At 40.5% G+C, this 22108-nt stretch overlaps 1 protein-coding gene and 1 long non-coding RNA gene across 3 annotated transcripts in view; one reads left to right on the plus strand and one right to left on the minus strand.

Moving 5' to 3' along the window:
- Window positions 1–19827, minus strand: BNIP3L (BCL2 interacting protein 3 like). 2 transcript variants are annotated; one of them, XM_027077361.2, is made up of 6 exons: window positions 19626–19827; window positions 12534–12717; window positions 7877–7949; window positions 2792–2895; window positions 2511–2660; window positions 1–622 (listed from the first exon to the last, which is right to left on the minus strand). In XM_027077361.2, exons 1-6 carry the CDS (start codon window positions 19723–19725, stop codon window positions 574–576), a joined length of 660 nt encoding a protein of 219 aa, XP_026933162.1. In that variant the 5' UTR covers window positions 19726–19827; the 3' UTR covers window positions 1–573. The 2 variants fall into 2 exon arrangements, with proteins under 2 accessions (XP_026933162.1, XP_026933163.1); XM_027077362.2 differs by lacking the exon at window positions 19626–19827 and adding an exon at window positions 13467–13614.
- Window positions 19385–22108, plus strand: part of LOC128314372 (uncharacterized) — a 13251-nt gene continuing 10527 nt past the window's right edge. The window contains exon 1 of the long non-coding RNA XR_008295934.1: window positions 19385–20034. This is a non-coding gene — a long non-coding RNA (uncharacterized LOC128314372). The remainder of the gene's footprint in view (window positions 20035–22108) is intronic.

Genomic DNA, 22108 nt, shown 5'->3' on the forward strand with positions numbered 1-22108 from the left:
CTTGTTTAAAATAATTTTTTATTGCCCAGGATATTTTTTTTGTGTGTGTGTCTTGGTTTTTTTTTGTTTGTTTTCTTTTTTAATAACTATAAATTCAAGCTTAGGGAAGCTTGCCTTTGTCTTGAAAAAAACAAAACAACAAAGCTGTCATATCATTTGCTAACCTGATCTCATTTGAAGAGAGAGATGGTAGTTATCTTGCAAGAGCAAAATTTATACCACGAATGATGCAGGTCTAAGTCTGGTAGCACTAAAAGGAGACGATAGCATCGTTGACAAAATTATAATCTGCTGGTGGCATTTGCGGAAAAGAAGCCCTTGCAAATTTCTAAATAACAGTAAACTCTGTTAGGAAATTCTAAAGTGTCTTACAGGCCAAAAAGGGAATGAGGTTAGTAAAATGCCTCAACAGAGTTTGAATAAAATACTGGATTTGAGAGTTACTGGAACTTGGATATGTAAAAATAGGGTGGTAGGTTGGGTCATGCTTACAATGGTCTCAAGTTCAAATAAACTATTGTGACAATACACCACTTCACAGGTCACACGCTTGTCCAGGGGCTTTTCTTTCCTTCAGTAGGTGCTGGCAGAAGGTGTGCTCAGTCGCTTTCCAATATAGATGCTGAAAGGAAACAGAGTGCGTCATGTTTCATCGGCTTCAACAGGTGTATACCAGCTTTCCACAGGCTGAACTGTACTTAAAAACTACATGTTTCAATTCTCGTAGAAGGCTAAAAGGTGTCAGTGCACAGTTCCCTACCCTGAAATCACTGCTGACTTACTTCAAACTAGTCAGCAGCCAGCCAAACTGGTTTTATATAATTATGTTTACTCATTAGGCAGGACTGGACAGCACAGGGGCAGTGATCAGACAAAAGTAAAACCAGAGAGAACAGATTCCCCAAAGAACAAAGCACAAACTTCCTTTGAGATGTTCCCTTACAGCGGACAGAGGTCTATTGATATTTGAGATAAGACATACGGTAATGAGCCAAATCACAAAGCTGCCAGTGCCTTACAGTGGGCTCTTACGAACCATTTAACTCTTCAGGATCAGGCCTAACATTGCTTTCCCATGCCAAGCAAGCATTTTACCATTAAGTAACATAAGCGGAAAGGAAGTTAAGGAAAATAGGAATTTAGTCCCACCCCTCCCAGTGTAACAAAACCAACCAACTTTCTCAAATCATTTTTTCTACATTCATCAATAATAACACACTTATTCCAGCAAGAGAGATAATCTGAAGACTCATGAAAGAAAGAGCCCGCGCAAGGTACAAAAACCAACTCCCTGAGGGCAAATGAACTACTCTGCAGTCAATACTAAAAGGGAATTAAAAAAAATTTTTTTTGAATGTTTATATTTTTGAAAGAGAGAGAGAGAGAGGCAGAGCGTGAGCAGGGGAGCAGAGAGAAACGGAAACACAGAATTCAAAGTGGGTTCCAGGCTCTGAGCTGTCAGCACAGAGCCCGATGCGGGGCTCGAACTCACAAACCGCGAGATCATGACCCAAGCCGATGTCGGAAGCTTAACCGACTGGGCCACGCACGCGCCCCTATACTGAAAGGGAATTTAAAGTCCTACCCAGTCTGCCCTCACAGCAACCCCATACGACACTCACACACTTCCTTCCGCACAAACCCCTTCCATTCCGCTGTCTGCCATCACGATCTTTGCCATCACAAAAACGGATCAAGCACCCAGAAAGACAAAAGGAGTCTATGGGAAAGTCACGTATATGTTTCCATGTTTGTGACTGTAAATACTCTCCCATATGCTGAGCTCCTTAAAGGGAAGATAAGGGATATCTCTTTTGCATATTATATAGAGAAAATGACTCCTTGTGCATGCTTGAAGAGAATAACAGACCTTAAAAAAAGAAACTAACAGCTAGTGTTTAACTCCTAAAATCCTCCAAAAAAATAGATTTCCTCAACTGTTCGATCAAAAAAAAAAAAAAAAAAAAAGAATTTAAAAGACTGAAAAATCAATCAGCTACAGGTAAACGTGGGGTCAATTTTAGAAGAGTCAATGAAAATGCTACAGGAAGAAAAATACAGGACCCCCACCAACCTACCAGTTTCACTCAAAGACTATTCAATAAAACGGTGTATTTTCCCATCTGGGGGGAAAAAAATGTTTACATCAGCCCCAAATTTATACACTAAAGGTTAGTTTACTTTAAAGCTTAGCTAATCTTGAATAATTTATAAACGACAAAACCCAAAAGGAAAAATCAGACACAGAAGAGCCCACTTAAAAATGATCACTACAGGACTAACACGAACAACTTACTTTCAAATAAGAAAAACAAAACTCCACTATTAAAAATGCTTACCAATGTACCAATAACGTATCGGCTTCAACAGTTCTTTTAAGCTCACCCTATCTGCACTCAAACATTAAAAGGGAAACAATACAAACGGTCTCAACCATGTTTCTTACATCTGGAAAAAAAATAGGAGGGTAAAATAAATGGAAAACACGCTGGGAGTTCACCAGTACTTACCCTAGCCCCAAAGCCAAAACATGAGAGAGGAAGAGAGACGGAATGAACACTTTAAGAAATTCTGCGGAGAAGATACCCCCTTTCTTCATGGCCCCGCTTTTCCTCATGCTTAAGGAAACGGAGCGTTTGGGGTGTCTGAAGTGGAACTCCCTGGGGAAAGAAAGGCAGAGGAAGGGGTCAGAAATGCACTTGCTGAGAACATCTTGGAAATGAGTAGGTCCACCGCACGCTGGTAGTTCACACCTCCCCTGTGTCCAGAGGAGACACGGGCAAGAACTCACTTAGGTGGAATGTTTTCGGGTCTACTGGACCAGTCAGACACCCAGTCTACACTTTTCTTCAAAGCATCAACTTCTTTCTCTCCTTCTGCAACCTCTTCTTCTGACTGTAAAGAAGAATTACAACTTTAAAAAGAAAAACAAAAGAAGACCAAGTTTTCCTACCACAAAAGACAAATCTAGACAGCAAATATATGAAGATCCTAAGGTTGTGCCTGGGCAATTTTCATGGAAGAAACGTGACAGCTTTCTAAACAGGCTGACAAAATGATCTGAGATCACAGCATTCAAGATCTTAAAAAGAACCTGAGCGGGCCTCACTGCGGTTCTATCTAAGCAGAGGATGTGAACCTCAAAAAAGCGCACTTGGGGCTATCATGCTAGGTACACTGCAGAAAGCATTAACAACTGTTGAATCTGGTCAGTGTTTCTTCACAGGCCCACTGCAACATTCTCTTCACTTTTGTACGCACTTAAAATTTTTCATTATTAAAACTAAAAGACAACATATCCAAATGTATATACAAACCAATTAAAGTGATGAGGGAAGAAATCAGTGGGAGATGTGATGAAGAAGTAAATAATAATATTTATTAATCATTCATCAAAATACAAGCATCATTCTAAGCACTTCACATGCATTAATCTTTACCTTGCAACAACCCTACAAAAACAGGAATTACTGACATTCCATTTTACAGATGAGGAAATGAAGACACAAATTCAGTAACTGCCTAAGGTTCCGTAATCAGTAAGAGGCAGGGCCAGTATTTCAACCTGGGCAAACGGTTTTCTACAGCCCCCACTTATAAGCATTAGGTTTTATTTCCTGGAAGGAGATTATATACTTTTTAGAGAAATCAGTAAACATTTCCCAAGGTTTATTCAAAAGTACTTACGCCACAAGTTTCTTGGACCCATTTATTTGCTACTGACTTAGAATTTGACATTTTTCCATCAGATAAATGAGAAAGAAGTCTTTGCTCTTGCTAACTATAACCTATAGTTTCAGGCCAAGAACATGCAAAAGAAGCCACAGGAGTTTTTAGGAGATATTCCTAAAAATGAACAGCAATGTTCACTCAGCTCAGAGCGAACTATTTTGATTTGTTACTTTGCTTGAACAGGATTCATTCTTTGACCAAAGCTTTCATTCTTTTCGCAGACAGCAGTGAAATGCAGAACTTAATAGATCAACATGATTCTCTCTGACAGGCTAGTTCTTTTTGAAACAGGTGCCCCAGTAAGGTGGTTTCAGAATAAAATGGGCTACCTGCATCTAGAGACGATCGAACCGAAAGTAAAATCCCTGTGGATTTCTGCTACTCGGGTAGTACCACTCTTATTTAGTTCTGCTGGATTTAGCAAATTCCGCTGAATGACACAATGTAGCCTTTAGGATTAAGCTTTTTCCACTGGGTGTTGAGATTACTCAGAATCATGAGTTGGCTCTTTGTGAAATACATCTGAAAACATCCTAAATCAAAAACAATAAACTGTTACAATTTACTTAGAGACCAGTTTGTGTACACACAATATCTGGCTATATGCAACACCACACAACATTCTGCTTCCAGTTTCCGACTCTGGTCTCACATGTCTCTCCTTAAAACTGCTCGAAGATTTACATTTAAATTTGTGAACAGATCAGTATTTCCTACTTTCCAAGAGAATGAAAGTGTGGTAAGATTTTACGCTCTAATTTTTTCGAAGCTGATGTCATTTTCTCTCAGTTGAGTGAAGCAAAGTTTTTAGACTACTAGTAAAAAACAAATAAACAACAACAAAATACAAATTGCGCAAATCAGTTTAGACTGCTTACCTTAAGAACCAAGAATCTCATGCTATCCTCGTTTACTACCGCCGTGTGCTTCCCTTTTATTCATGTTAAATTTGCCAGTTTCAGGTTTTAAATTACCTTCTAATCCTTGGAATTCCGGAATATGGTAAAAATGTACTTAACCTAATTAATACGATTTGTGCTTTTAAACGGAATTATCCTCTCTCTACACCCACGTCTAAAAAAATTCTCATCATTTTAGCCTGTTCTCATGCGGAAGTCCCTTACCTTCAAATCACTTACATTTTCCTTCCCTGGGCCACTCAAGTTCTCTACATGTGACTATTAAACTGCATACAGTGGGGTCCATGGGCAGATAAACCACAGTTTTACAAGAGGGAGAAGGGAGGACATCTTCAGTCTGCATCATGACTTCAAGAGACCATCTACAGTCAATTTTCTACTATAAAACAAGACTCTTGAGGACTATGGTTATAAAAGTATAGTCTGAATGATCCTTTTCTTAAATGCATTACCCCTTAAGCTTCTTCACAGCATTAACTTAGCAGGCATGTTTTAGTTCATTCTCATGACCTTATGAGCTCTTCTGAAATCAATCCCCTACAAGGACTTATTACAGTAGAAGGAGCAGGCCCAGACAGCCCTGGTTTCAATCCTGGCTCTACTGTGTATTGGCTTTGTGATCTTAGATAAGTAACTTCTCGAAGACAAAGTCTCACTTTCCCTATTTGTTCTCAGGGCTAATATCACCTCTTTCACTGGACTGAGAACATCAAAAGTGGGAAAAACTTTTTTTAGGAATAAATTTAGCACCAAGAATATATCTATCAGTGTCTTTCCTTCCTCCTAAAAAAGGCTGAAAATGCCAAACATTCCTCGTATAGACATGTATAAAAATGTTCAATAAAATCAAGTACCATAACAGTCCTGTGGTAACTGCTTCAAAGTTTGCTAACCCTAAACTTGCTTCTCATTCACAAATATAAAATGCGTCCTCCCAAGCCCTAAAGTTACTCATTTTTAAATGATCGTTTCTTCAATTTTAAAAAAGCAATGAAAAAGGCTTTTTGAACGCTTAAGTAAAGCATACCTACCGATGTCTTATTAAAAGTCTTACTTCAATGTTCCTTTAGGTACCTGTTTCCGAATAGGAACCACACTAGCAATACGACCATAATCCGACACAGAAGCCAAAAGATTTTCATTATCTTTCCTAAATTTCACAAATTCCTTTGGAATTCTAGGATGGATGCAGTCAGCTCTAGAATTCCATTTGAATTCAATTATCAGTGAAGGCTAATTGTACACTGCCACTCCATGAACCAGGAGAGCACCTATCAAAGTGTTTCATTAGGTGCTTAGGGAGCTTATTCGGGGGTGGGGGGAAGTATGTGTGAAGGGGGAGGGAGGTCTAAGATCAAATTAACTTGGAAAACACTTGGTTTAAATAAACAGATTCTTTAAAAAAAAATTTTTTTTTTTAACATTTATTTATTTTTGAGACAGAGAGAAACAGAGCATGAACAGGGGAGGGGCAGAGAGAGAGGGAGACACAGAATTTGAAATAGGCTCCAGGCTCTGAGCTGTCAGCACAGAGCCCGACGCGGGGCTCGAACTCACAGACTGTGAGATCATGACCTGAGCCGAAGTCGGACGCTTAACCGACCGAGCCACCCAGGCGCCCCAATAAACAGATTCTTTTACTGCAGGAGTTGTCAGAGCCTTTAAGGTACTACTATGTGCTGTAAATACTGGGATGGGAGGGGGAGGGAGCACAGGGGCTGTATTATTTCCACTTAACTTGCCTTCAGGATTATTTTATGGAGCTTCCCATTGAGCAACTGTTTCTCGAAACACATTCTGGAAAAGGCTAATCTAGATTTTCAATTTGTCCGTACGAAAGACAATATGGATTGAGGATATCTTCCTCAGGAAAGACTACAACAAAGAATTAATTTCACTTCTCTGTCTTGGGATTCCTTAGTCCACTTTGCCATGGAAACTATATATTTTCTTCTTCATTAGTTATAGCACATCCACATGGCAAACTGGACATACGTAAGCCAGCAATTCAACAACTACAGTCAGAACAGCTTCCTACGTGAGAGCCTTGCTACTGTAACCTTCTCTATAAGATAAAGCTCATCATAATATAAATTTGTATTCAATCCACAGATCTGCGAGGTTTCAGGACAGCACAAATAGAATATAGGCAAAGCAGGGAGAAATTGTGCAGCCTTCGGAAACAGAAAATACTGAGTGCATCCAACATACCATGTAAAATGTTTCTAGTGCAAAGGGGTTTAGGACTTTGTAAAGTGATAACCCCACAAAACAAAGTTTCTGTCAGAATCCATTTAAACAAACCTCCATCAAACACTCTGCAAGCACCTAACACAGGAGAGCAAGACAACGGTTCCTGTCCTCACGAATTTGCACTGACCCTTTTCGGTGAAAGTTAAGGGCTGGCTATGAACATTCTAAATCACGAACAACAAGTATTTACTCATCGTAAGTTTTATAATATAAACCCTTGTAAGCTTTCAATACTATATCCGTTGATTTTACTAAAACATCAACTCCTAGTGAACTATTCTTATCTTCTTTAATTTAATGAACCCTGCAAAATTTAGATGAATTCTCTCTCTAGCTGTTGTATTCACTTCAAAAGTCACTGCTTTGATTTCAGATGCAGAAAAAGTTTTCATACCTGGTTCTACAGCTTTCCTTTTCATTCATTTTGTGACCTTACATGAAACTCCTCAGTTTTCCATTTATAAACTCAAGAAACTAGCCCAGAATACAGAATGATACATCATAGATAAGAATTTTCCAATTCTAGGGGTACCTGGCTGGCTCAGTCGGTTGTGCGTCCGACTTCGGCTCGGGTCATGATCTCACGGTGAGTTTGAGCCCCGTGTTGAGCTCTGTGCTGGCAGCTCAGAGCCTGGAGCCCGCTTCGGATTCTGTGTCTCCCTCTCTCTCTGCCCCTCCCCCACTCACACTCTGTCTCTCTCTCTCTCTCCTTAAAAAAAAATTAAAAAAAAGAATTTTCCAATTCTTTTAGGGTGATAGGACCCCAAATTCTCAGCTGTAGAGAAGTACAAGGGCTGTATCATCCTAAGCAAATTATACAACCAGAAACTGAATAACTTAAAACAGCTTCCAAATACTTTCTAAAGTCTTCTTATTCTTCAATATATTTTAGCAAAACACACTTATCCAGAGGTTCGCATTTTTCCTAATTGTTTACTGTACCTCAGAACAACGAACACACGCACACACACCTGAGAGCTATGGTCCCTGCTGGTGTGCATCTCCACATCAAACATAATCTGCCCATCTTCTTGTGGGGAAGGGCTAGAAGAGAAAGAATTTAGCCATTAATTTTAGTTCTCATTTTGCCAAGTAAATTAACCTCCACTGGAAATTAGAAAACTGAAAGTTACAGTAGAATTGGCTTTGAAAAAGCCACAAATCAAGAAGTATTATCTTTTCTGAAATCAAGCACTCTTGTTTCCAAAATGTTCTGGAATTTTGTGGTGGTGATGAATTTCTTTGCAATGATAAATTTCCTTATTTTTACTCTTTTTCCAATAAAGGTACGATGATCTACAAATTCAGAAAGCTGGTTTGGGATTCTTTTGCTCAAAGCTCTTTCCTCATTAAATAATTCATCACTAGCAAGTCTCAACATGTGAAAGCAGTTTTCAGAGCCCAGTTGGTTCCCAGCCTCCTGAGGAGCTTCCTGGGTAGAATCTGAAACCGGCCCCCAAATGGGAGGGCGAGGAGAGCAAAAGAGGCAGGCCACCCCACATCGGTAGGTGACAGCTTTAAAGAGAGAGGGAACTTACAGATGAGGCTTGTCTTGGGGTGACAGTAAGTCGAGCACATCAGATCGCCATCAGCCTGCCAAATCTTAAAAGTTCATACAGAGGCCTTAACTGGGTCTAGTCACATATGCCGTTCAAACAGTCTCAACACCACATTTCTGTCTCAAAGCTGTATTCCTCAGGCAGCTTCTGAGAGCTGGGAAGGTAGGCACATTCCAAGGTCAGGAGAGGGGCTGGGGAGCCTCCAGTTGCCCAAGTCCAGCTTCAGGGTCAATCTGCGGTCACATCTTCTCGAACACCTCCTCTGGCACTCTTTCAAAGGGTCTTCAAGTTTAAAATTGTGTTCGCGATACTATTACGATTTATTTGCCTTTGTCATTCTTATTCTGTCATGTCTGTCATTCTTACTCCGTGTATCGTGAAACTTTCCAAAGGCTACATGATGTGTTTTATGACAACAGACCCAGTGCAAAAGCAGATGAGAATCCAGCTGTTTTCTATTAAAGCCAGATATTGAAGAGATTTGCAAAAATGTAAAACAATGCTACTAATTCGCACTAATTTTTTTGGGTATGAAAAAGTTACTTTTCATTTTAAAAAGCTACTTATATTGAAATGTAAAGGGTTTATTATTGTTGAATGAGTGTGTATTTTGAAACTTTCTGTTTTAATTTCTAATATAGTTAAATGTTGAAATATATAACCCACATAATCAAAGGACTTTTGGGGATCCTAATAATTTTTAGGGCTGTAAAGGAGTACTGAGACCAAAGAGTTTCAGAACCACTGTTCTACTTGTTTCAGAAATATTTGCTTTGAGATATCTCAGAGTGGATTACTGAAGCTCATATATGAATATGGAACTTTAATGAAAAGTACAAGATAATATTCCCCAAAACAAAAATTTACAAACTTTTCGACAAAACACGTGACTGCAAACTATCTTGATACAATAGATGAACACAACATGCTAAGTTCTATTCTTAGTTTTATCAGCGATTCCTTGTGTAATCACGGCAGGTTGTTGCTTCTCGGCCTTTCGGCTAAGATCAAGTATAACACAACAGGTCACTAGATTTTCCACTATACACCCCGCCCCCACCTCCCAAATCTAAACTGAAGTATGGATGAAAATGCTCAGGCCTGACTTGTTCAAAGGACTAGATATTAACTGTTCAAGATACCAAGAGCACGTGTAGAATGTTAACATATAGAAATGATGGTGAGACACACTCAAAAATAAGTTCACCTGAAATCTGTCAGACTGATTCGGCCTAGGAGCCTCAGACTGTTATCACTGACACAAGAGAGTCCTAAATAGGGATGGCAAGAGAGAAAAGCTGATTCTGTACCGCACAAACATTTTAGTGTATTTAGAAAATTTTGGTCTTAAACTAGAAATCTCAGGCTACAGCACAGGAACCAGGTAGGAGGCACTCTTGCCCTCAGTTTACTGTCCTTATGCTCCAACACCACTGAGTTCACAGCCAGAGATCCAGTTAAGGGCGAGCCTTCCGTAGCCATAAGCAGGTCAACGCAGTAGAATGACACAGTCAAGAACCCTACAGGAGCACTTCTCTCCTTCTACACTCTTCTTTATCGTTGGCACCAATCCCACTTAGGAAAATACTCAATGTTTCACTGGTCAATGGTTTACTCCTCCTAACAATGTGAAATGCATCAGAGCTTCAATTCTGGCTCATGATAGAATTAGCTGGGGAGCTTTTAAAATATCCTGTCTCTACCCCACCCCTCACAACGGAATGAGAATCTCTAGGGATGGGGTCTGTGCACTGGTATTTTTAAAAGCTCCCTAGGTATGTCTGGTGTGTAGGCTGAGAACTCCCGCAATAGGGCGAAACGCGATATAAAACACAGGGGGGTTATCTTCTTACAACCGCCACAGTGACAAAAATGTATCTGTGGGATAATTTTTAAATTCCAAGTTCGGTTGGTCCTTGAACAATACAGGGTGCTGAGGCCACCCCACAAAGTTAAAAACCTGTGTATAACTTTTGAGTCCCCCAAAACTTAATCGCTAATAACCTACTTTTGACCAGAAGCCTTACAGATAACATAGTCAACTGACACATATCCTGTATATGTATTGTCTAGTGTATTTTTACAATAAAGTAAGCTAGAGGAAGAACATGTTAAAGATAATCATAAGGAAGAAAAAACACATTTACAGTATTGGACTGTATCGAATGCAGTATTGGACTGCATTCACATGACTGTGCAGTTCAGACTCACGTTGTTCAAGGGTCACTGTATACATAAATTAGCTTTGAGGCTAATATCCAAGAATCCTAGAATTTCTCCATCTATAAGAAACACTTCTCAATGACTTCAAATATAGGGATGCATGGCAATTCAAATGACATGAATTTTAAAGACATTTCTGAATGTTAAAATGTGTTATATAGCAGGGGAGAGTATTACTGAGCTCGAGCTGTAGGCCTTCTCTGAAAGATGACCAGGAACCCAGCGCGTAAAGGCACACAAGCTGAGGGACAGGAAAGTGCTCGAAGGCATGCGCCACGCCTCACTTCACATGTTTAAAGACCTAACTTGAACATGATCGTGAGAAAGTAAATTCATGTCCAATCACAAGTATAACTACAACCACAAGTGAAAGAAGTTGACCAGAAAAGCAAGCAAGGGACTTCTTCTCTGCTCAATGACCACAGCAAGTGAACAAGTTAAGGGACACATTGATGCCAATCATCAAGGGTCATGTACTTGAATGCAGAAAAGCCTTAGAAACAAGCCTAGAACAAGCAGAAAACTTCAGAAACGCATAACGAGTCCCATAATATAAATGCAGCGTAATAGAAACTTCATTCTGAAAGACAGACGAATGCTGTTGCTACTGGAATCAGTGGCAAGCTGCTCAGCAAAGAGCCATCTGCTCTGCTTCTAACGAGGCTCCTGGGAAGTACAGGGACAGAGGCAGAGGCGGGGGTGCGCGGTGGGCCACAGCCAGCAACCCAGTCCTCTGCTACCTTGGTGACATCGGTGGATCATAAGATAGGCAGGAACTTCAAACGTGACTGAACTCCTGTTTCTCCTTTTAAACTTTTTCTGATATATAAAATGTGCTATATATACATTTTACACAAAGTACAAAAATGTTCAGAAGAAGAAAAATATCCATAATTCCATCCCTTAGAGATAATCACTTTTATTTTTAGTACCCATTTTTAAGTGTTTCCTTAGCCTTTTCCTCGTGCGTTTGCATTTTCTCCATGGATAATATCAGTTAACTCTTAGTTAACCACATCATCCAGTATCCCGTAATGCTAACATATGGCCGTCACAGACCAGGAGGTGTTAGGTAGATCACCATGTCATTTAATACCGCGTCCCGGGGGGGGGGGGGGGGGGGATGACGCTTACACTGAAAAGCAAACAAACAACTTGGTTTCATTCAACTCAATCACCGTGACCTTACTCTTTCACCATAAGCAGTTCTTAATCAGTGGAATTACTTTTCCCGAGTTAAATATAGAAATAGGAGGTCTAAAATAAAAGTTCCTCTGAAGAAACAGAATGGCCTCCCAAATTAACTATCTTGATAGCCGGTGGTCAGTGTTTCCACCCTGCAAATTCTGCCGTAACTTGCATCAACCTGCAGTTCCTAGGACTCAGAAACATGTACTGAGTGTTACTACACACCAGCACCATGACTATCAAGGGTACCACGGAGATGAAACATGACCCCTGCTCTTTGGAGACTCACAAGCTAGAAGGGGGGACAGACACAGAAGAGGTGACTGGCAGAATGTGATCTCTGAAACAGGGACACAAAGGAAAATGGGAAAAAGTTGGATTCATTCTACAAGTAAACATTTATGCCCTTGACTTTTAAACCGATAAATATCAAAAAAAAATGATACACTCTGAGTAAAGAAACTGATTTAATCTAGGGGAAAACACTAGGGACTCAACTATTTGTCAATTAGCTCTCTGATTTAAATTCACATGCTGCAATAAATCAGGAGTCATATTTTGTCAAATGAAGACGAAAGCAAATTTATTTCTTCTAATGGGAATTAACCTTGTAACCCGTCTGTTTTCTGAATTCTACCAAATCATGGCTCTCACTTACCTGTCACAGTGAGAACTGGCTCTTGAACTACTCTGTCCTGATTCGTGTTGTGCGTCCAAAAGAATCTTTTCCATGTCTCCATTGTGGATAGAGGATGAGGAAGGTACGTGTTCTAGCCCCCCATTTTTCCCATTGCCATTATCATTGCCATTGCTGCTGTTCATAGGGAGCTCCACCCAGGAACCTGTTGGACGAGTCAGATAGCTTAAGTTAACCACAGCAGAACCAAACTCTGTCATGTGCACAGAGATGCGAATGTGGTGAATTCCGATAAGAAATCGGTCTTGCCTTAAAGCAAACGTAGAAGTACTCTGAAGACAATAAATAAGGAGCAACAGAAGTCTAAAAATGTGTATAGTTCTTGTTCCTGAAGTAGCTCATGCAATCAACCAATTTAGAAGAAGCTGGAACTCTAACCACTAGTATCTTAGAAAATGTGTTTTTCGGCCAATTTTCTCTCTAGTTAAAGCTTAGTTTATATACAATAAGCACTCCTCTGAAAACTCTGAGATTGCTTTCCAAAAAATAAATGGCTACTTTATTACAAGACAGCCTACTTATCTTCAATATTTTAGTTATAGATGTATTTAACACATATTTTTCCCCAAAGTCTACTTCAGCTATTTAGTTGTGCCCTCCCCACAGATAAAATAAACACATGGCTTAGAAACTTCATGAAAGTCATCTAAATAAGTCAACAACTGTCTTAATTAGTATAAACAATTGAGAAGCTCCCAGAGAACTTAACTCCAATCGTAAGTTTCAATTTGTGTACACATGTGCAAAATAAATGAACGCATCCAACTCTTAATTAAATCAGGTGGTAACACTAAGAATTCTGAAAAAGCTCTTGTCTCCATGCCACCGATTAGTTTCTTCCTTTCCTCTGTACCTCACCCCTTTCTATTCCCTTTCTCTATGTACTAACCGTACCTTGTGGACTTGACTTTTCTTCTCTCCCACGAGCTCCTACTTTCTAGGGTTTCATTAAGCCTTGTTGGTTTTAGGGGAGAAACTACTGTGCATCTGCACAGGAGACACTGAGGTTTTCTCAGGCCAACAGTCAAAGGGGGTGGAGCCACGGGAAAGGGGACGTGGCCTCGGTAATCTGGACAGCTCTTGAAAATATTTACTGGCTCCATGAGTTTGCAGACACATTAAGATGCTTTAATTTTAATAAGAATTGGCAGCAGTAGCCAACAGGCCAACTTCACAACAAAAAGAGATAGTGATGGATTTGCCTCATACTTTGCATATTTTTTTATTTGTTTTATTTTTTATTTTTAAAATTTATTTTACTTATTTTTGAGACAGAGAGAGACAGAGCATGAACGGGGGAGGAGCAGAGAGAGGGAGACACAGAATCCGAAACAGGCTCCAGGCTCTGAGCTGTCAGCACAGAGCCCGGCGCGGGGCTCGAACTCACGAACTGCGAGATCGTGACCTGAGCTGAAGTCGGACGCTTAACCGACTGAGCCACCCAGGTGCCCCGCATATTTTGTTTTAGAAAATATAATGAAGCAGGCTGGTAGGGCCATCTCTCTAAACTCCCAGCGTAAGTGTTAAGCGTTCTGTGGCTGAACAGTCTTCCATCAGTAAATCACAAGTAATCACCAAAACAGGCTCAAACCCTCAAATGAACTATTAATGAAGTGAGGACTATTCTAGATCCAAAGTGAACACATCATCCTTCTATGAAGGAACAGCTCAAAGGCGACCTGCCTGGAAATCAGACTCCACCGCCTGCTCTCTGCCCATATTTCTCAGTTTCAGTATTCTCATTTGTAAAACAGATATAAAAGCACAGACGCTACCTCAGAGCTGCTCTGAGGATTAACTAGAGGAACACGGGTGAAGTGCCTAGTAAGTGGGAGATATTCAGCTATCTGCTAGATAAACGAGTTTGTCCTTGTGCAGTACTTAGAACCGTGTTTGCTGAATAAAAATGAAGTTACCTTTCCCCCCTTTCCCTCCACGGCAGTCCCAGTGGGGGTCACAGCCCAATAACCACAACCAAATCTTTGGGACTCTACTGCCAAACAACACGGTGGCAGGACGTCCCCGCGACCTCATTCTATACAGAAACAAAATGGATAGACTAGGTAGAGTTCAAAATGGATTAACAAATTCGAGTAACAAAGCTAAGACAGACTGAACACTAAAGGTAATGTAACTAAATCCTTGGAGTGCCTCTGGAGTGTAGAAGAAACATGCCAAAAGCATCCCTAAATTTAGAGCTCTGCAAAGTATTTTAACTGGAGAGACAGAAAAAGGAGTTTTTTTCCTACTCCTATTGTTTTCTACAATTTCAAACTTACTTTAAACCAACAGAATCAGTTCTTCTTGTACAGAAGCCTAATGTATAAACAACACAAACAGAAGACCTGAGCTGCTCTGGTAGAAGTAAGGAACCAGGCGTTCCCGATGGATCTCTGTGGAAGCCAGTCTTCCCTAAAATACAATTAATGTTCACTTCAAGTAGCTGATCAAAGAGAAAATCAGCTGTAACAATATCAGGTTTTCCACACCTCACCTTTTTGAAGGACTTCCAAACCAATATCTAGGTTCTACTTCCAGCATTAAAAATATGTAAGCAATCATAATCTACGAACTTGAGAAGACACACCTGGAAAAGCTTGGTAAAAGTGATTTCTGTAACTGGCTTCACACCCAGCATAACTGAAGGCATTTCCACTTAAGGCAGACAAAAATTTTGGGCATATATTAATATCCGTGGTTAATAGCACAGACTGAAGCCAGACTCCCGTTCTAACATTTAACAGCTGTTACACCCCAAACAGGTTACTTAATCCCTTACTAGTTTTCTCACCTGTAAAATGGGGATAAAAATTATATCTACCTCAGAGGGGTGCATGAAGACAACATGAATAAAGTACTGAGAAAAATAAGGAAAATCACTAGTGAATGGTATGTGTCAGCTATTATTGTAATTATACTCTGTATCTTTTAAGAAACATTTCTTAATGCAAAAATGTGTTTCTTGAAAATAAACATACATAAAGTAAAAATACCTTTCTTCCCAATCTCCTATTCCTACTCCCAAATAAAACCACTTTTAAAAAGTTCATAACGTAAACTTCCAGAGCTTTTTCGATAGTTGTGCTTTTTGCTTTTGTCTTTACAAAAAAATTGAATCCTACTATACATATTTTTCTGTAAAAAGTGTTTTTTACCTAACAGTTTGTAGATATCTTTCACCATCAATGCATATTACCTTACCTCATTCTTTTAAACAACTGCTTTGCATCTCATAAAGATATACCATACTTTAGCCATTATCCAATGTCGATGGTTAATGATAACCAAAATTGTTTCTAATATGATGTTATTACAATCAGGTATTCATTAGAGTGTAATTTGACAATATGCATTAAGACACCTAAAAAGGTAGACTTTCCCTAACTCAACAATTCTCCAGATATATCATCTATGGAAATAAACTGTACTGCAGAAACACCTATGCATACAGATATTAAAAGGCTACCTATCAGCTTTATTTTTTGAGTAAAATGGGAAAAAAGTAAACCTGTCTTTCTCAATAGACGGACTACACATGCTTTTCATTACCTCGTTCATTCTTGATTTACAGCTTCAGAATTTCTTGATGTTCTAACTCTACCAATCCTCATAAAGTCCCTTTCTACTTGGAAAGGAAACAAGATATGAGGATTGTGCTGTCCAAGCAATACAAAGTAGAAAAAAATCTCAGTGAATTCTCTTCCTAAAAATCAAGCTTTAAAAAAAACAAACAAACAAACAAACAAAAAAACCCCCCAAAACTGGCAGGCTCTCTCTGTTATATTAAGTCTACTTACAAACTGAAAAGTGTTCTCATGCCAGACTGTACATATACACCATACATGAGATATTTTCTCAAATCTTTGAGAATTGCTAAGAGATTCAGAATTGCTAAGAGATTCATGCTTCTATATTTTCCAATCTAGTGCATCATGAAGGCTGGTTCAGTAATTGTGATTCTATTCATGACTGTATGCTGTATATACTCTTTCTAGTTTTCTAATTACTAGTTCAATCCTCTTGCAAGAAGGGGAGTGGGAGAGCTGCAGGGCACAGGAAGGGAGAGAAGGAGGAAGAGTATTTCTCATTCCCCCCCCTCAACTTTCCAAGGTCCCATGTGTAACTTTCATCCTAACCAGCAGAGATACATTTCATCATGTCTTATGTTCTTTCCTCCAAGCCTTTATTTTATTTCAAGCACTTGATGCTGGAATGCAGACCAAGAACAGTCACTGATATTCTTCTAAAAAAAAAAAAAAATCATTTTGCACGAAGGAGTACTTACACACCAGTTACTAACATATTCAAGAATAGTATCATGAAGCAGTGAAGTTTCACATGCCATAGACTCAAAAGCTCTCTGGCCATACTGGGGAAACAAGTACATCATGGCTGAAGATGTTCAAAAAGAAAAAAAAAAAAAAAGGCTGTACTTCCTACATTAAACAACAAGAATTATTATATAACATAAATGTCCTATACAAATATTAAGTAACTTGACAGTTTTCTTAAGACTACAACTGAGACTGGAAACTGGAAAAACATCATTTTAACTTTGCCAGTATTCTGTATATTTGTCCATTAATTTGTAAGGAAGGTGAACTGTTCCCCTACAATGGTAAACTAAAAAAAAAAAAAAAAAAAAAAAAAAAAAAAGGTCAGAGAAAGCTTTCATTACTTCAAAATATTTCAATAATTTGCTGTTAAGACTCTGTTTTGATTCCTGAACTTAAGATAAAAATCACAAACCACAGACAATCTGTACAACGAGTTCATCTTCTGTGTTTCACAGTGGTGCAACTTTACCCAACAAAGAACTTCAACTTATCAACAATTTGGGTGGTATTAGATGTCTGAATAAGTTGTTTTGCCCAGTGCCCAAAAATCATTTGAAGGAATCAGGAAGGCTTCTTGTTTGGTTTGAACCACTGTTGTGTAATGAACTGAAAAAACAAACAGAATAAAAGGCAAGAGGGAGTCATTAAATATGGTACTACCTAAAAGCTTTTCAGTAACTTTTCAAAGCTCACCCTACCCCAAATAAAATACTTGCTATCTAGCAGATTTCCCAAAGCACCATTTGGATATCACACACAGACTGAATGTTCTACTTCTGTTAAGAGCTAATACGAACGCAGCAGCAACGGACTGTCCCAAAACATTAAATACCGCATAGGGTCTTCCAGACACAGAGATAAACCATCACATACAACTCAACCCCCTTTGTTGTTTTTGCTAGCTGGTGAAAGGAAAACTAAAATTTCTTTTTTTCTGTGAAATCATGCATGCATACTAACCAACTGGCCAAGTCGTGAGCGCTGCAGGATAAGAGGGAGTACAATGAAGAAAGAGTACACCAAAAAGAGCTAGCTGGCTAGGCAGGTCACTTCTGCTCATAAGGCAGGATAACATACTGAGAGAATAGTAAACACACATAACCAGGGCATTCTGGGCCACTGACGTGTCCTGAAAGGAGCACTAGATCATTTGAAAGTAGAAATCTCAGCTCTAAGTCCTAGCCTGCTGTGAACTTGGACAACACACTTTTACTCTCACCCTGCTCCTTTACCAGTAAACAGAGGCAGTTACCTCTAAAGTCTTCCTATTCTGAAATCCCATGCTTCTAGAGTATGCTAAAAACAAGTTAGTGTTTAAATGCACATTAACACATGAAACGAATAACGTTTAAAAACACATAAATTAATCCTTACTGTGGGAAATAATATATAATCTTACAGTCCAGAACATAAGACACTTAGAAGTTTTAAAAACTCAACCTTTCAGAAATTCATCCATCAAAAGATGGAACAGGAGCAATAAGCAATGAAAACACCTTAAAATAAGAAAATTCTATCCCCATCTTGCGGGGACAGGAATTCTTTTCCCTAAAATAATTTTCAGGCCATGTTGGAACACCTCCCTCTTATGAAAGAGATTGCAATGCCTTGAAGTGTCATTTAAGCATCCAAATGATTTTTAAATGATTTCATCAGGCCATATGCTAACTGTCCCAACTACCTCTTTTATGAGATCAATTGTGGAAAGAAAGGTTAGGCAAGAACCTTTCCAAGGCTCTGAGCTTTAAAGACAGCTAGGAACAATCTTAGGACAAGATGTCTGAGCACCGCAATGTCTGGATAAGCAACTGTAGTTGGTCATAACTCAATACTGCACATGGACTTCCAAGCGCCCGACTGCATCAGTGTGGTTTTAAGCCCGTTTCTGAACATTTATTGCCCCAGACTCCAAGATTTATGCAATCTTGGGTGGTTTAAAGAGGCTGGTCACAAGAGGTTTTCAGGGCACACAACTCCATCGTTTCAAAAACAAAACAAAAAACTCACTTGGGCCAACTCTAAAAGAAAAAAAAAAATCTCAGAAAAAAAAAAAAGTAGCATAGCCTCCTCACACCCCAACACGCGCGATACAAGTAACCACTAAATTGCCAAATAATTTTCCTGGCCAGCCTGTGGTAACAAAGGAAGGGAACCAAGGGGCTCACATTCCAAGCCTTGGGGGAAGGCCGACCCAGAGAGGGGAGGTCCGCCGGGCCAGGCCCGGGCCCCGCTGCACACCTGACCTCCCACGCGTCTGCCGGCCGCCCCCTCCCCTCGGCCCGCCGCCCGCGTCCATCCCCCGGCGTCCCCGCTGCACGTCCCCATCCCTGCCCACGTCCCCTCCGCCGCCCGCTCCGCCCACCCCGCCCTCACCGCGCCCCAAGGCCCGCCCCCCGCGCCCCGATTGGCTCCGCTCGGGGGCCCACCACAGGTGGGATCGGCTCGCCCCCCTTCTCCTCCCACCCATCGGCCCTCCCCAACTGCGAACCCAAGCAGCTCCCCACCCAAGACCCCAGGAGGGAGGGGAGACAGGGCTAGAGGAAGACAGGAGCAACTCGCCCTGACAGGTGACGGGAGCTGTCAGTCACCCGCACATCCTCAGCCGGGGCCAATGGGCTGCCTTCTCCTCCCGCCCTCCGCGCGGAGCTGGCGGCCGCGGCCAGAGCAGCTCCTCCTCCCCCATCCTCTTCACCGAGCCCGCCGGCCCAGCACTCACTGTTGAGGCCGGCTGTCGGGGCCAACGGCTGTTCACCCTCTTCGCAGTTGTTGTTGTTGTTGTGGGGGGGCGGCGGCTGTTCTACTAAATGAGACGACATTGTCGGGCGGCTGGAAGACCCGCGGCCGAAGCAGGACCGTCTCTGGTTCTCGGGCAGCAACACAACAAGCCGAGTCCCCCGCCCCCTTTTCTGCGCCTGCGCAGCCCCTCCCCCGCCCCTGACGTCAGGGTCCGCTCGGGCCACGTGATGACAACACAACAAGCGAAGGGGCGGGGAGGGGGCGTTCCTAGGCGAGCTCCGGATCTGGAGACGCGGGAGTCACGCTGACTCGCGCCCCTGGAATGAATTGTTGCGTGTCATTTGTGTTGGCCTGATGGAGTGACTGATGCGGCTGGAACCGAGATAGAGGTTAGAGAGAAATGTGTAATGAGGAAGTGTGAGGTGCTCATGTGCTGGCACCCAAATCTCCCACACCTACAGGATCAATATTGTTTTAGCCAGTCCCCCGAACATTTCAGTATAAAGGCTCACTTCTGTAATAAGTATCATGGTGACACAAAGGAAGCAAAAACCCAGGTGCCTCCCTGTCTTAAAACCTGAAACAAAGTTGGCGATATATTAACACTCTAAATAGGGAACAATGTAAGGCACGCCAGAATTTTAGTTGTTACAGATTTTTTAAAAATTTAAATTTCAAATGTACTATTCCATCATTGTAAAAAGTGGAAAATTCCAGGAAGACATACCGAAGAAAATAACCACCCAGATTCCATCACTGAACCTATTTCTGGGACTGGACATGGGAAGCCATGTTCCTTCTGCTTGGGTGGCGCTAAACTTCTTTAGATTCCTAAACACTCCACCTATTTCATATATCCATGTCTTTGCCTTTCCTTGGTCTGTGTGGCATATATTTCTCTCAGGCTGTCATCTTTTAACTTTGTGTCACTCTGCAAATGTTCAAAATTTTCATGCAATCAAATCTATTACTTTCATATGGTTTGGGTGCCATATTTGACACCAAGATTTTAAATCCATTCCTTATAATTGTTTATAATTTTCTTATAGCCTTACTTTTTTATATTGTTATCCTTAATCTATATGAAATTTATTTTTGATTTGTTGTACATTAATTAACTTCAGTTCTTTCCAACTGAGTAGTCAATTGAGTCAATGATATTTATTAATTTTTAAGTCCTCCTTTCCACACTGATTTGAAACTGTACATTTTTTATTATTACTATCTGAGAGAGAGAGAGAGAGAGGGAGGAAGGAAGGGTGATTGAGCAGGGGAGAGAGGCAGAGGGAGATAGAAAAGAGAGAGAGACAGAGACAGAGAGAGAAAATCTTAAGAAGGCTCCATGCTCAGCACTGAGCCTCACGCAGGGCTCTATCCCACGACCCTGGGATCATAACCTGAGCAGAAATCAAGAGTTGAATGCCCAACGGACTGAGCAACCCGGTCTGTGAAACCGTACCTTTCTCATGTTCTAAATTTCCTCAAAAACATGCATCTGTTTAAGGCCTCTCTACAATAGCTCCATTAGCTAAAAATAAGAGAAGTTTGTCCCCTCTGTGGTCTTTTTAAAACTTCATGACTGTTTAATAACTCTTTAGATGAACTTAAAAGTTGACTATCCAGGATTGACCATGTATTAGTAGTTATTGAAGCTAGGTGATGGATACATTAAACTATTATTCCAGTTTTCAATATATTTGACAAATTCCACACTAAAAATGTTTTTTAAGGATTTGTCAAATTGTTGCAAATTCTTTTAAGATTTTGGTCATAAATGTATTTAATTAAAAGATTAATTGGGAAGATAGTTGACATATTTACAAAACTGCCTTCCCATTCAGGACTATTGTCAATCATTAAAAGAAAAAGGTAAGCGAATAGCCAGAAAAATTGAGTTTATTCAGGAATAGCAGAGGAGTTGCAAACGATGGTGAACCACAGGCAGGTCTGAAGAAGAAAGAAGAAAGCGTACTTTAAGAGGAAAGGAAGAGGTTGGAAGGGGTTGTCTTGAGCCAAAGTTCATTAAGGAGAGCAAGAGTTTGAGGTTGTGGCAACTTCTCATTGGCTGAGTAGTTGCCAAGCAAGAGGAAAATCTTCCTTCCTGCTGGGGTATGTAAAGTGAGCTTCGTCCTGCTGAAGTATGTAAGGTAGGCTGCCAAGAGTGGTACCTGTGAACACCCTCTTCATTGATTCCCTTCTCCATTTTGAATTAGGTTTCCTTTATTCATTTTCACATTTCCCTCTTTTGACCAAGATCTTTCCTTGAGACAATTGCTGCTCAAGCATTTGGTTACTTATTTACTTAATTAAACATTTTTGTCTATCAGTGTCACTTAGTGCCAGGAAGGACTTTTCCTTGGAGTCGTGTCCCATGTTGCAGGGAGAGCAGGTGGTGATAAAAACCATAGAAACCACATCTGAACAAGAAAGAAGGTAGAAGAAGGGGCTGTCAGGCATTTTCCC

The sequence above is a fragment of the Acinonyx jubatus genome, chromosome B1, assembly GCF_027475565.1.
Source record: "Acinonyx jubatus isolate Ajub_Pintada_27869175 chromosome B1, VMU_Ajub_asm_v1.0, whole genome shotgun sequence".
In the NCBI taxonomy this organism is placed as follows: Eukaryota; Metazoa; Chordata; class Mammalia; order Carnivora; family Felidae; genus Acinonyx; species Acinonyx jubatus.